Genomic DNA, 15,288 nt, shown 5'->3' with positions numbered 1-15,288 from the left:
AGTTTCCTAAATGTTGAAGGCTTCATGCCCAGGTATATTGCAGTGCAGTTCAGCTGTGGGGTGGCAAAGGTCTGCATAACTGAGGCCAAAACATCATTCACCAGGATGGGACAAAGTCTGTGAGCCAACCAGAGACGGTACAAAATATTGCAAAGACTGCTATGTGAGAGCTTAGTATTAGTGAAGAATCCAGGCGCACTCCTAACCTATCCACTGTACTGCCCAATTGTGGGCATGCACCTTCAACATTGCCTCCACAGACCAAGCTCTTCAGGATAGTTTTACTCTATCCACCAGCATAACTTCTGTCTTGCTCATGTTCAGCTTCAAGTGTTAACTTACTGAGTTCCAAAGTTTGTAAACTAAGCCTACAGCAAAATGATGCTCAGTAACATGTGTGATTAAATTGGAGAACTGGAGATAAAGCGTAAGTGTTGTTCACAATCCAAGAACTTTGATTCAGAGCTATCCTGGATTAGGACAGTGGAATTAATCTCACCTCCAGAAGGCTGTGGGAAATACCTATAGATCCAGTCCAGTCTACAATTTTCAACCATTATTTTATAGCCAATTAGACGTCACCTTAACTGGTTAAATGCAACGTGGTTCCGTTTATTTCTGACATCACAACGCAATTTAAGTGCTCTTGTCCATACTACATTTTTGTGAAATCCCAAGAGATGCAGGGCTGTTGTAGTCTGTGAGGATCAGGTGGATGTATTCCATATAATCAATTTCTTATCTGTTTGAAGGGAGTGAGCATTGGCGTACCTCAGTCCTATCCATTATCTTCTAAATATTCTTATAAAGTAAAACTGTATTTAAGTAGTGGTAAAAATAATCTATACTTGATTTTTTTAAATTGAAGTTCTACTTTTTTAATTCTTGTCAGCTTCTCATTTTACTTTCATATTTAGGATAAGAATTGCTTATAAAAGATGATAAAATGCAGTTTTCAGATTACTTATAGTTATGTGAAAATGTTCTCTTTTCATCATCATCAAAAAAAAAAAAGAAAAAATATACTACATACCTAGGAAAAAGAGAGACACTGCATCTAGCACTGGAATATTTCATGTCTTTGTTTCTGAAGTATTATAGGGAATACATGAAAAGTTTTTTTAAAAACCTGCTTTGATATTACTTTATTTAATCTATCATTAAATAACCATCTTGATATCAAAAGTTTTTGTCCCATCTTTCACTCAATTCTAGAAAATTTCCTCTAGGAAATGAACTCGTAATTTGGTGTTAAAACTTCTAACACTAAAAATCCACATCAGTTATCAAATGCTTCAGTATGAAGTGTATAATAGTCTAATTGTACACAAAAGGACGAAAAAAGGGGAAACAAGCAGGACACAGTATAGCATATATGGCACATGGCCCAAGCATGCAAAGAACATACAAAGCTGGTTTCAACAAGTTCCTGCATTTGAACAGCTCTGGGATTCTAGAGGTGTAGACTATACCCTTTGAGCATATGCCGCTCCATTAGAAGCACAAGCCATCTGGCATACATTTTCTATTGCTCTCAATATGCATGATTCTTGAACCACTGTTGGGGTTTTGGTATCTATATCAACAAGGGCTGGTCTATGGAAAGCACAGTTCTGCAGGACAGGAAATGGCCAACTGTGATCCACCTGTTCAGGAGTCCCTTGAATGGATTATCTTAAGTGGCCAGAGTGCAAACTACACTGGGCAGCTCTCTTATTCACATTTTTTGGGGGGTTCAGTGTTTACAAATTGGTGGCAAAAGCTCATAGGAAGGCCAACCTGAACACCTAAGTTTCAAAGGATCTGTGATTCTCCAAAACATATCAGAGAAGGCTGACCCATTGGGAACCTGAGATCCTGTCATCTGGAGCTAGGGTGGAAGCAAGAGGCAAGGAGTGGCATAGAGCTTTGTGGTAACATTGTTTGGTCAGGAACATTCTGAAAAGAAGCAATCTGGATTATAAATTTGTTTCATCATCGTTTTCTTCCTCTTTTCTGGGGATGGAGAAGGGATCTTTCTATTACATTTACATATAAGAGAAATTATCATTTTTATTCTTTGTGCTGCAATGGCAGGACCTGGTAAAAAGATTTAAAAATGTAGAGTATTGCAAAGTTGAGAGTCAGGCGAATGTAGAACACTTGCCAAAAGTGGGTAAAAATTATAGTGTTCGGTAAACACGTGTGTGACTTTTCAGCAATGGAACAAAAGGAACAAAGTTTTTTTTTCCAACTATGCCAAAAGCCTTACCAAATATGGAATAATTAAACAGTGCAAAATGTTTAGAATACATTCTGAAAAAACCCAAGTCAATGCATGGTTACCATTGTTTAAAAACAAACCTACATTAAATAACAAGGGCAATATAAAATGTATTATTGTCTTATTCTCACTTATTCTCAAGGAAACATCTTGCAAATCAATGTAACAAAATAAAGGATTTCCAAAATTAGCCAGTGTCTGTTCCTAGAAAGGTACTGGCAAATCAAAGTGGCAGGCCGATTCAAGACAGCACTAGGGACGCTATGTTTAAATCAACTTTTCTTTCAAAATTAAACAATTAATATTGTCTATAGTAGGAGTTTAATACATAAAAAAGTAAGCACCTCTTCTTATTCCATATAGTTTGATTTCAGCCAATAAAAATATTTTTATTACTAGTTGGTGGTGGCTTTCATGACAACTGCATTTTCCTCATTATTCAGAGCACAACTTTTCTCTGGGATACTGTGAAAAAGACTTAGGATCCAACATTGTTGGTTTATACCTCCTGTTCGTAAGGGCTGTAGGACCCGGCTCCAATGCTGCAGCTGATACCATAAACACTATTTTAATTGGTGGAAGGGCCTGTCTGCATGTAAAAACCTATGCTATAATTAAAAGTACACCAGGATGTAGTATGTATACTTGTGGCACGTTTAGTTCTACAGCTCTTGTTTTTAATATATATTTACTTTCTCAGAATAAAAATGAAAGTGAGATGTAGCATCCAAATGGTGTGGGTTCCAGGGAAAATATTATAAATGTTTGCCCTTTCCCTACTCCATCAACCAAGCTATCCATTCACAATTTATTATTCTAATAGGTTTGTGCAAAAATTCAGCTTCACTATTTTAACAACATACCAAACTACTGTAGACAAACTTTGACTACCATCATTTTAATAAAACATATACCCCAAAGAATCAAAATGTGGGTACTCAACCACATTGTCCCTGCCCCTAATGTGTATATTCTGTTAGTTTGTCAGAAAGGGAGTTGCGAGATCACCTCCTTCCGGGGTGGGGGCGGGAGGAGGAAGGAGGGGAGGAGGAGAAGAGAAGTTGGATTGGGAAACTGGAAACTTTGCTTCCCTTCCTTGAAGAGTAAGAGGAAAAGTACAGAAGTGAAATCTTCAGTGCTCTTCCACAAAGGCCCAGATGATTGATGTAGGAACTGACCAGTCAATGGGGAAGAACATTCAAATCAGTTCCCTATTGGCCAAGGGAAGCAGAGGTGGCAAGGGTAGATTAAAGCGTTACTCTTTTTCTCCATGGGCTAGGAGGATGGGAATAACTCCAGAAATACACCACAATGAATATCATTCTTTTCATTTACTAAAATAGCATTTGAATTAAAAAAGATATATTAAATGTGAATACTGGAAAATTAATGCATGCTTCCTTTAATAGAAAAAAAATACCCCCCCCCCCCCGAGCCTGATTCCAAACCTTATATCAACATTAGCAGGATTTTTGGGTGTTTAGCACTTCGAAAAATCAGACCAATGATGCTTTTCCTTCTACAATGGAATTTTTTTTCTCAAAATTGCTTCCATATCAACATCATCTTGAAGAAAATATAAAGAAGCGTTTCACTAACTGCAGTCAGTGGAATGCTTTTGGTCCACAGAGCACTTGCTGGTCACGTGGAACTGGTTTCTCCTCATTTCCAACTAATAAATCACATAGAGAAACAGCCTAAAATTACATTAAATAATTACCTAATATCACTTGTGCATGTAAGCAATGGCTGTAGCTGCCTCAGGAATGTTACGCAATCAAAAATGAGAGGGCAGTCTGATTTTGAGGGGTTGCTGTATTAAAATGTAATCTATAGTCTGAAAGAGTGAGAACCTCTGATCTAAGGAACAAATGTATAAAAACTGAAAAGCATGGTCCATATGCTCCCTTCTATTATGAGAGAAGCCACGTGGACTTTTTTAACCTAGGAGCTTATATTGGTCCCTTTTTACTAAGGACAGACATATAAAATGTCACAGAATGTTTAGGAAGACAAAAGTTTTTTAAAAATCCACTCATTTCATAGTTTGTAATTGTTACTAACCACACACGAAAACCTAACACTACCAGATCAATGAATTCTATATATGAACCAGAATGTGACAATAAGCACAATGGGGCAAGAAGATAAGATAAGATGTTGGATGGCTTTGTTTCAGCTTCAATGACCATGCTATCTAAAGCACATTTTAAATCTGAATCCAAGGCAAGAAACATTTTCCATGCTTTCCTCCTCTCTAAATATATGTGCATATTATACTTAACATCTCTATAGCATACATAGTTGTAAAAGTATTATATCCTCGTAATGCCAAACAATCCAATTGGTTGAAACAAGGTCATGTGACCCATAGTAGCTGTTCCCCTAGTAGCATGTGAGTGATGATTTTTAAACTTAAAATAGATGACCTAAAATAGAAAAATCTCATTCAAGGATGCCTGATGCTGCACCACATTTAATACAAAGAAATCATAGGTCAGACACTTGGCTATAGCAAGGCGTATATCGTGCAGTGTAGGATGAGAGCACAAGCCTGAAGGTGGTGGAAAGCTTGTTTTTGCACTGCCCCCCAGTACTGGGTGGTTGTGAACAGGAGCAGTCCTCAATAACAGCTTAGAGTAACCTGAAAAGCTGAAACTGCAGCTGGGGATCAATCCAACATAGAGACATCTCAGACATGTCCCCTATGCTGCCAGCAGGAAAGTGGGATGATACAGGAGCCTTTTGGGGGTTCTATGCCTTTAGAGCAGTGGCTTTTCAAACTTTTTTTCTGGGGAGCCAGTTGAAGAAAATTGTTGATGCCCACGCCCCAATGGAGCTGGGGATGAGGTGTTTGGGGTGCAGGAGGGGCTCAGGGTTTGGGGGTGAGCTCAGGGCTGGGGCAGGGGGTTGGGGTGTAGGAGGGGGTCAGGGCTCTGAGCTGGGGGTGCAGGCTCTGGGGTGAGGCTGGAGATGAGGGGTTTGGGGTGCAGGAAGGGGTTATGGGTTGGGGGGCTCAGGGCAGGGGCAGGGGATTGGGGCGCGGGGTTGGGGCACAGACTTACCTCTGGCAGCTCCCAGTCAGCGGCGCAGCCAGGGTGCAGAGGCAGGCTTCCCACCTGTCCTGGCACCGCGGACTGTGCTGAGCCCCAGAAGCAGCCAGCAGCAGGTCTAGCTCCTAAACGTAGGTGCGCAAGTGGCTCCACGCACCTCTCGCCCCCAGGCACCATCCTCTCTCCCCCCACCCCCATTGGCCGGGAGTGCAGAACCAGTGCTCGGAGCAGGGGCAGTGTGCAGAGCCCTGTGGCCCTCCTGCCTAGAAGCCGGACCCGTTGCTGTCTGCTTCCGGGGTGCAGCGCGGTGCAGGAACAGGTAGGCACTAGCCTGCCTTAGCTAGGCAGCACTGCCGATGGGACTTTTAATGTCCTGGTCAGCAGTGCTGACCAGAACCGCTAGGGTCCATGGGTGCTGAGCAAGGCAACCCAGTGCCTTACATGCCACGACCCAATACTGGGTCGCGACACGAACTTTGAAAAACCCTGCTTTAGAGGATGCCCTTTGCGCATTGTGGTGATGCTCCTATGGCAGACTGACCATAATGTACTGGCTCTATAGTTGAACAACAAATTCATTTCACATTTGGGGACACATTTTCAAACACTGGTCTCCATTTTTACTGGGGCAAAACTGTAGGCACAAATATTGTGCTTGTAGATTTGGTTGCTTAGATACATAAATAATCTATATTTCTGGTGCACATACCTATGGATGCAAAACTGCACCTACAAAAATGGAGACCCAGTTTAGGATTGGCTGAAAATCTGACCCTAAATTAGTGGTTGTGACAAATTTCTATAGCCTTTTTAATGCTATCATTCACATTGTTTGGGGAGGAAAACATCGAATAAATACAGCCCCAAAATAAAAGAAAATTAGAACAGTTTAAAACACACCCCAGGATACCAGCAAACATAATTAAACAATATTCTGAGTAAATATAAATAGCTGAAAAAGATGCAAGGTACAAATTAAAAACTAATTTACATTTATTCAAGATGGATCCTGATCTTAAGGATCTCTGGTACTGGCTGAGACAAAGTCATTTCACTTTGTGATTCAAAATACACCCCTCAGCAAAGGCTATTTAATAATACAGCATGTTTAACTAAAAAAAAATCTTAAATGGGATGATGAATGATACAAAAACTGGCATTTTCAAGTTCACAGGAAAAAAAACTATTAACCTCAGGATGAAAAAATTCCTCCTCTTAAGGAATAATTATCTAGGCCTCTGATGCTGGATATTATGATGCTGGATATTATTTCAATATACAGGAAAATGTATTTCTCTATATACCCTATTTTCCAGTTAGTGTGATATGCAGAGAGACGTCTGTTATTTATTATTCACGTCTGTTTATCCACATGGCCTGGGAGGATGGTGAATATATATATATATTGGGGGCAGGGGGCCTGATCAAGGACATAGCCACACATAGGCTTGTGTCCATATGGGAGCAGAGCAGAGACTGGAAGTAGTAAGACCCTGCGTGCCAGGTCACAATGCCACTCAAATATGGCCTGGCCACTGCTCCGTTATGGCAGCAAGGAAGTGGTTCTGCTATTACACCATCCAGCTCTGGCTACTGCCTCCCCATTGGCAGAAGCGTGCCTCAACCCAACCATGGCCCTGGGTGAGTGGCAGATGCTGGCTACAATCAGATTAGCTGTGGGAGATGGGAGACCATGGGAAAGCAGTAACCAGAGCTAGGTGCTAAGGGACAGAGTCCCTCTTCTGCATGAGTGTGAGAGAAGTGGTTGTACCAGGGAGTGGTCTCGAGACCTGGCAAACAGGCTCCTGCTCCCAGTCCCAGGCTTTGTTCCGTTCCCCATCAATACAGGCTCCATCTCCATCCAATGCCACCCAGCTCAGGTTACTTTCTTTCCTATTGATGAAGGCATGCCCTGCCCTCATCCACTGCTCGGTGGGGGCCCTGGCCAAAACCTGATTGTTTGGCAGCTGAGAGCCAATCAGAGCCTGTGCTGATGGGAAAGCAGAGATGTGCAGAATGGTATGAGGCAGCAGCAGCTCTACTAGAAGACTGCCCCTTGGTAACCTGGCTCAATCTTAAAAAAATAAAATAAAAAATCTAGGGCTGAGACACCTCCATAACCCCCTTCACTTTAAGCACTGTGGCTGGTGCTCAGATTTGGGTGGGCCTCGGTGCTAAGACCCAATCAACCCACTCGTGGCTACCCAGAGGCAGAGATAGATTTAGGGAGGCTGAGCCCCCTCTAGCCTTAGCCACCTGCTGCCTATGCCTGGGGGATAGCCAAAACTTTTGGATAAATGGGCGTTTGGATAAATTGAAATGCTATTAACTAATATAGGGGGACATACTGTGTATTCGGATAACTATGATTTTTGGATAGAGAATTTGGATAATGAATTATATTGTATATCTTGTTTTAATATACATACTATACACACTGTAACAATTAGCAACATATATTTTGTATTTAAATACAAATAATGTATAGTTTATTTTGCCTGTTTCTCAGAAGATTTAACCTAATCCAAGTTAAATGAAAAGGAATGTTCATCCCTTTTGTTTTCTGCTCCATTTCAGATAGTCATTATGAATTGCTATTCACATATTAAGAGACTATCTTCCTAAGAGAACTATTTTCTCACACAACTATTTCAGCTTCATGATGCTGACAACAACAATCACCATCAGTTTTGCTTACTCATTTACAAGCTGTTTTATGTTGCTTCTATGAATAATTTAATAATAACCAATATTTGAAAAGAACAAAACCTTTTAAAAGCATAGTTTTAGCTTCTCACACAGGGAGAACACTCATTTTTAGCTGCAGGAGTTATGAATGAAGAATTCTCTCAAATGGGGACAGAGTAGAATGAGATTTGTCTTTGACACAGGCTTAAGATTCAAATGACAATATAGCTATTAAAAGTTAAGAAATTCAGTGACAATTGGAGTAAGAATCATGATATCAATTCCAGATTATAACAGTCTCCACAAAACCATCAACCAGTTAATCAAACAGAGAAACTTCAACTATTTTTAAGAGAACGTAATGCACTTGATTTCTTGACATTTCAAACCACAATAGATTCAACATCAAAAGTCTAAGTGAATAAGTTACAATGCTGAATGTTCAAACAAGATGACCTGTGCCTGACTTTCAGGCATTGTTCGTTTGATAAGATTAATTTGGTCCAATTCTGAACTTCTCATTGGATTTTGAGTTAGGGACTGAACTGGGTCAGTTACATTGTATCTACCAGCCTGGTAAGAACTGTAGTACTCTATTCCCTTTTCCCCCGTGTCTCCCAGCATCTTCAGCTTCTGTCTAAGCTGGACAATTTTATAGATTAGAAAAAGGATCACAGCACAAGCTAAAATGAAAAAGGCTAATAAAATGTCAAATGCCTGATTCAGTTTCTCTACCCGCTGTGTACAGATTAGAGATGTTTTTAAGGATACAGATGCAGCATCTGGAGGAAATACACTTTTCTGTTCCATGGTCAAGTTAACTGGCACAATCTGTGCAGCTGTTTGCACTGGTAATACTGATAACACTGTCGTTGCTTCTGATGGATTCCCAGCAGCGTATTCTTCATAAAGAAATCGACTGGCAGATGTGGTTGGAGCTCTTCTCCAGAAAGTAACACGTTTAGTTCCAGCATTTTCCAAATGTACAAGTGTATCATATGTGGTTACCATGTGCCATGCCATTACTAAAGTGGCAGTGCTATGATGGATACCTACAGATGCTACACTCCAGGCTGTTTCTGGATTAGTGGTAGTGATAGCACAGTTTGTAAATTCGGTCCATTTAACATAATGCAAAGGTCTACCGCGCATACTTGGGGGATTTTGACAATGGATTTTGACAGAGATTGAAGATAATGCTAGCCAATTACGTAGCCCAAGCAGTGTGCAGCTACAGTTCCAAGGGTTGTTAATTGCCTGTAGATGAGCTAATGCAACCAAAGGCTTGAGCACTTTAGGCTGCAAATCGGTAAGGTTGTTAGATGCTAGGTTTAGAATCTTTAAAGAAGATCCCATTTTTTCAAATGTATTATCACCAATACTAACTATTTTATTTTTGTCTAGTTGCAGGTACATTAAATTATGCAACGAAGTAAAAGTGTTGGAATTTACATGTTCTAAATCATTATGGCTTAAAATTAACTTTTTAAGGTTATTTAATCCAGCAAATCCATTCATGATAATGCTTTTTATTTTTGCACTTTTTAAAGATAGATATTCAAGCCTGTCAAGTCCTTTAAATGCAAAAGGATGTATTGATCCAACAGGGTTGTGAGACAAGGAAAGTCTTCCTAGATTTTTCAGTATTCCAATGGCCTTTGATGGCACGTGTGTTAAATTATTACCTTCAAGGTACAAATACACAAGGTTTCCAAGATGATGAAATGCTGTATCTGATATCCGTGAAATCTTATTGTTGGCTAGGTTAAGCGTTTGAAGACTAATCATTCCCAAAAAAGTGCCACGTCCAAGAATACTGAGGCGATTTCTTTCAAGTGTTAAGTATCGAACTGAAATGAGACCACTAAATAATCCTCTAGGAACAAAAGATATTTGATTATTCTGAAGGTATAAACAATGAAGATCTGAAAGCCCTTCAAATATTCCTGGATCCATTCGTTTTATGTGATTATTATTTAGATGTAAGTAGCACAGTTTACTAAGTTCAACAAAAGCCTTTGGATGCACATATGAAATGCTAGAATTATCCAAATAGAGCACAGCAAGCTTCTGAAGGCCTGTTAATTCATTTGGAATTACATGCGATATATTATTCCCACTGAGGTATACATGTACTGTACTTTTTGGAAAGTTCTTTGGAATGCTTGAAAGACCTAAGTTACGACAGTTAACTTGTTTCCCAGTGCAGAGCTGGCAGACAGATGGACAGCCAAGTACCTCTTTCTGGAGCAGCAACAAAAGAAAACAGTTAAGGATATGGAGGAATACTCCTGTGCAGGGTACAGAACTTTGAAGTCCACACATATCCCTGTCTTTGGCTTTCTCAGTCATCTCTGACTTAGCTATTAGAGATAAAAAAAAAATCAAATTTGTAAATATCGCTCATTTAAAGTTCTACAGTTCTATTTGTATAATTTTAAAAAACAGATGCAACTCTTTGTGATAGTTTTTAATATTCTCAGCTAATATGCCATATAAATGAACAAACAGTACTTTTAAATACTGTATTCTACTACTTTTCTCTTTTGACACTAAATAGTTAAACATCATAAAGATTAAACTGCTTCTTAGGCAATTGCCCTATATTAGAAGTGAACTAAAAATAGAGTAAAAGAATGATAAAATGAATATGCTTGCCAAGCTAGTTGAAATGTATTTAATCAGTTACCGTTTAAAAGCAACTAATTCTGTCATAACAATGGCTTTCAGTAAATTCAACACATTGTAAATTCTTTTCCTTATTTTTATATATTTGAAAAGTTTTAAAGCTTCACTGGCATTGATAAAGAAATACATACTGACTTTTTTTATACATTGAAACAAGTTTCTTTTCATCAGTAACATTTCATTCCCTTTTTGAATTTTACTTTTAAGTGAGCCCAGTTAAGTTCAAAATATACCCAAAAAAAGGTCTTACCCCAAACCACAAATTCATATTATCAGCTGGCTTGTGAGGCAGTTCACTGGACTTACTTACAAGTTTACTTTTTAGACTTGCTGTAAGACTTTTCTTAGCAACATTCCGGTTTATTAGAGCGCTCACGCTTTGCCCTAGGTTTTGCAACTGTTCACTCAGGAAACATTCTTCCCATAGGCTCTTCCACAGCGAGTGGTTAAAGAGAGGTTACCATGGATACAGGAAATAGTGAGACAGGAAGTCATTTTATCTGTGCTTCTAAAGTATCGTTGGAAAGGAAATCTCAGCTATTTATTTCTAGAAAACCCAGAAATAAATTCATTTGTTGTAGTACATAGCTGTTACAGTCCATTCATGCTTAATTTATAAAAACTGGTGGTGCACAATAAGAGTTGCATATCAGATAGTAAAACGTATCTATTGTGATAACACACATCATAAACGTAAAAGCATTTATTCACAAACAGAAAATAAATCATTTTAAGCATTTACACAGTTCACTGACTACAGCAAAAAGTTGTTCCTAATGCAAACAACATAATTAACGTAGTCTTGCCAAGTAAGAAAGTACTGAGGTCTATAAAAGGGGACTTTGGCTGTAATCTCATCAGGTCTCACAAATTAACTAAAATCAGGTCTGGTCAGTATTTGGATGGAAGAGCAATGAAATCTTATATGATATAAGGAAATGGTGTGGTGAGACACTAGAAAGCAATATTTTATCTAAGTCATTTTTTGAACTTGATCCTGCATATCATAACATGCCATTGTGTTGCTGGAGGTGTCAGATGCAATTTTCAAAAGCATGCAAGTGACTTTCATGTGCTCCCAAATCATTTAGGTGCTTTTGAAAATCCTATGCTTCATCTTTGGGAGGTATAAAAATGGAGGTTGTGAAATCTTGCAATAATTAAAAGATCTTGTGATCATTTCTGTAAGAGTGGAAGTCTCTGCATCCATGTTCCAGCCAAAATTAATGACTGCCTAAAATTCTCCATGCAGCTTCAACTGGAGAAGTTATTATCGTCCCTCTTAAAACACAGTTTTGTAGTTATGTATGCAGAATTCATGACATATCTCACAACTAACTTTTTACATTTCAGCACTGATCCAGTCATCCCTATGATAAGCAGGGCTGGTAGCACCACCTGATATTAAGGTCGCCTGACACTTACCACCATAATACCCTGATTCTTTTACTTGTAACTTTCCCAAACTGCAAGTGTTGTGGCTGAAATTTTACATGCTGGATATCTGCCCGACGCTGAACTTTTTGGGGGAAAAAGTTCAGTTAAAACAATTCAGCCATTTTCAAGAATGAGATTAGGGATAAACCCATTGTTTTGTCCATATTAAAACACTGGTAACTTTTTCTTTGAAGATATCTAATGTCCCCTTGCTTTGGAACAAGGACTTAAAATTGGGACTTAAAATTGGGTCAGAGATGTGTGTGTTTGCCATCCCTGTGAAAAATCCACTCAAATTTGGCCAAGTGATAAGCCTCTGAAAAATATCACTTCACACATGATTAGTGGAGACTTAGTAGAGCTTGGCAGCTAAAATCTCTGAAGAGTCTGTCCTTACTGAGCATGCATATTACACACAAAAGCACTGTGCTAAGAACATTAAAGTCACAAAATCAAACACTCAAAAGTCAGAAAACTGCCAGAATATAGGGTGCCTGTTGAATCTTAATTTGGCTCCTTTATCAATGTGCATTAAGATAACCTTTATTTACTATTTTTTCTACAGGATCTTGCCTCAATCAGTGCACAAGATGGATATCTAGTCACTATTCCTTTTTATCCTCATCATTCAGTGTATGGCCCCATGTCTTATTTACTGCATAGTATTTAAAACCTGCACTGAATACAAAATTATTAAATTTCCTCATGGACTTTTCTATGACACCCAGAACCATTCACAAACATTAATGAATTTATCTTTACAACACCTTTCCAGTGTAAGATATTATCCCCACTTTGCAGATAAGAAATTGAACCATAGGGAGATTAAGAACAAATTTTTCAAGTGTCCACTAACATTGGGAGCCCAACTTGAGAGTTCTAAGGCCTGATTTTTCAAAGCATGTAACCTTTTATAAGCATTTTATTCACCTAGAACCATATTGACCCAAGAGTTGTGTGGCAATGGAGGATTCTCGGTGCAGATGAATATTTGGAATATAATGCTACCTGCCTCTAAGAAACCTCTACAGCGGATGTGCAAACTGTAATTTTTCAGAGGCTTTTAACTTTGCTAGATGTGGGTAGATTTTCATGGGGACAGCAAAGGGCACATGCTTGATATCATGGTGAAACCCCCAGCCAAATTTCAAGTTTTTGCTCCAATGCGTGGATGCACTAAAGCTTCTCAACAAAATGGTTGTTAAAAAAATAAAAATAAAAAAAATCAGTGAGACAAAACAACATACTTTTTTACTAACTTTGTTCTCAGAAACCACTGAACTATTTTTGCTAAAACTTTACAAAAATCATCCTGAGGCACATATCTGGCAGGGAAAATTTAAGCCCTAAATTTGGCAAGGTTGTAAGGAACTGAACATAATCTCTTATAATGAAAACACCTTAACTACAGGTGTTGCTACGAGCCTTGCCTATAATAAAAAGGTATTTTTGGCACAAAAATGCTGATATGGAAATAACTTCCAGCATCTTTAAACTCTGTTCCAAACTGCATCATTCATCTCAGTAAGGTTATGCTAAGTGTACATAGAGTAAATGTATATACAAGTTTAAAGGGTTGATTTCTCATCTTTCCTACATGTTTGCTTCATAAAATTATGGACGTTTCTTTGTAGAAGGCAGGGCCGGTGAAAGGAAGTTTTGTGCCCTAGGAGAAACTTCCACTTTCTGCCACACCCCCACCCAGCTAACCCCGCCCCCCACCCAGGGAGCCTGCCACCTCCCCGCCTGGGGAGCCCCCCCCCCGCAGCAGCTAGCCCCCCACCGCAGCAGCTAACCCTGCCTGGGGAGACTTCCCCCCCTGCCGCGGCAGCTAACCCCACCCGGGAGCCCTCCCTGCTGCGGCAGCTAACCCTGCCTGGGGAGACTGCCCCCCGCAGCAGCTAACCCTGCCTGGGGAGCCCGCCCCCCGCAGCAGCTAACCCTGCCTGGGGAGCCCTCCCCAGCTCACCTCGGCTCCGCCTCCTCCGCTGAGCACGCCGGCACCACTCTATTTCTCCTCCCCTCACAGGCTTGCGGTGCCAATTGGAGGAGACTTACAGCGGGGGCTGTGTGCTCAGCGGAGGAGGCAGAGTGGAGGTGATCTGGGGCAGGGATTGGTTCCCCTGAGCGCCCCCCCCCGTTACTGTGGGCGGCCCTCCCCACACCCTCCCCCTGAGCTCACCTCCACTCCACCTCCTCGCCTGAGCAGGCTTTTAGGCGCCTCCAACCACTAGGCGCCCTAGGCGGCCGCCTAGTTTGCCTAAATGGTTGCACCGGCCCTGGTAGAAGGTAAATTGGTACCAATTCTTTTTAGAAGGCCAAATTCTTTCCACTACTTTAACAGAGTAACATCCTCCGAGAATTTCACCTGGGATTTTCAACAACCCTTCGCAGCTGTATGAAATTTTTATTTCCTAAGGCTTGTCACCCTTTTATATAATCCTTAGCAACACTGCAAATGGAACAGATGAACAGCTTTCCAGCTGCACAGAATGTTGTTGACAGATCCTTAGTATGCCCAATCAGTGGGAATTTTTATAAAAGCTTTTTTAGAGTACATAGTAAACACTGAATAACAATGATTTCTTGTCCCTTCAGTGAGCATATAGATTTTTTGCATTAATTTGTAATAGTAATGTAGTTTGCCATTTTAGTTAAAATTGTCTTTTGTGCTTAATTTCACAGCTATTCCAACATAAATGGAATGTACATGAAAAAGAAGTTAGAATGTCTTGTTAATTCACGTACAGAGCATGGCAAATGTCATGTACACACCAACTGAGGCCCTAGTCTGCAAATGATACTGTGTGGTTGCAACAGCCTGCTCATACACTGTCATTTGCAAGATCTGGGCCTAAAACAGCATTACCTATTGAAATAGCCCAAAGCCTACACTTTTCATTTTCACCTTATAAAAGCAGTAATGGCCTTGTTACAGAGTATCTCTTGGACAAAAAAATGGCTGGAGTTAACAGGCTAAAGCAAAATGAACTATGCCCAACTGGCCTTTTATCCCAACTAAATTCACCCCAGTTTGGTCATTATTGCTGACATAATTACTCTGATTTTGCAATCTGTATTTTGGATTTTTTTTTCAGATTTCTCAAATATTATTTATATAGTGCCATAAATATGCATGATATTTTACTGACAAAAAGT

General features: G+C 39.8%; 2 protein-coding genes across 13 annotated transcripts in view; both read right to left on the bottom strand.

Moving 5' to 3' along the window:
* The window catches only part of IPO11 (importin 11), a 232,774-nt gene that overhangs the window by 23,281 nt on the left and 194,205 nt on the right, over positions 1-15,288 (bottom strand). For 8 of the 10 annotated variants that reach the window (XR_005600208.1, XR_005600209.1, XM_039543641.1 and 5 more), the window contains one exon: positions 1,034-1,087. The exons of 1 other annotated variant lie outside the window; for it this stretch is intronic. Coding sequence is in view for 7 of the 9 variants with exons in the window: in XM_039543641.1 (XP_039399575.1) it covers positions 1,034-1,087 (54 nt within the window). In the remaining 2 variants the exon portion in view is untranslated. Of the gene's footprint in view, positions 1-1,033; positions 1,088-10,248; positions 10,368-15,288 lie in introns of those variants that run through there. One more of the 10 variants, XM_039543649.1, reaches the window with a different exon arrangement.
* LRRC70 (leucine rich repeat containing 70) lies at positions 6,348-11,088 on the bottom strand. Of its 3 annotated transcripts, none has more exons than XM_039543651.1 (2): positions 11,003-11,088; positions 6,348-10,367 (listed from the first exon to the last, which is right to left on the bottom strand). In XM_039543651.1, the coding sequence occupies exon 2, from the start codon at positions 10,354-10,356 to the stop codon at positions 8,431-8,433; it is 1,926 nt and encodes a 641-aa protein (XP_039399585.1). In that variant the 5' UTR covers positions 10,357-10,367; positions 11,003-11,088; the 3' UTR covers positions 6,348-8,430. The 3 variants fall into 3 exon arrangements, with proteins under 3 accessions (XP_039399585.1, XP_039399584.1, XP_039399586.1); XM_039543650.1 differs by having other exon boundaries at positions 10,943-11,070; XM_039543652.1 differs by having other exon boundaries at positions 10,999-11,044.

Source organism: Mauremys reevesii, linkage group 6, assembly GCF_016161935.1.
Source record: "Mauremys reevesii isolate NIE-2019 linkage group 6, ASM1616193v1, whole genome shotgun sequence".
NCBI lineage: Eukaryota > Metazoa > Chordata > Testudines > Geoemydidae > Mauremys > Mauremys reevesii.
Note: the sequence above shows the minus strand (reverse complement) of the source record. Positions and strands in the feature narration are given on the sequence as shown.

Excerpts from the sequence above, each read along its gene's own strand:
- LRRC70 (XM_039543651.1), bottom strand. The coding sequence starts at position 10,356 with ATGACTGAGAAAGCCAAAGACAGGGATATGTGTGGACTTCAAAGTTCT.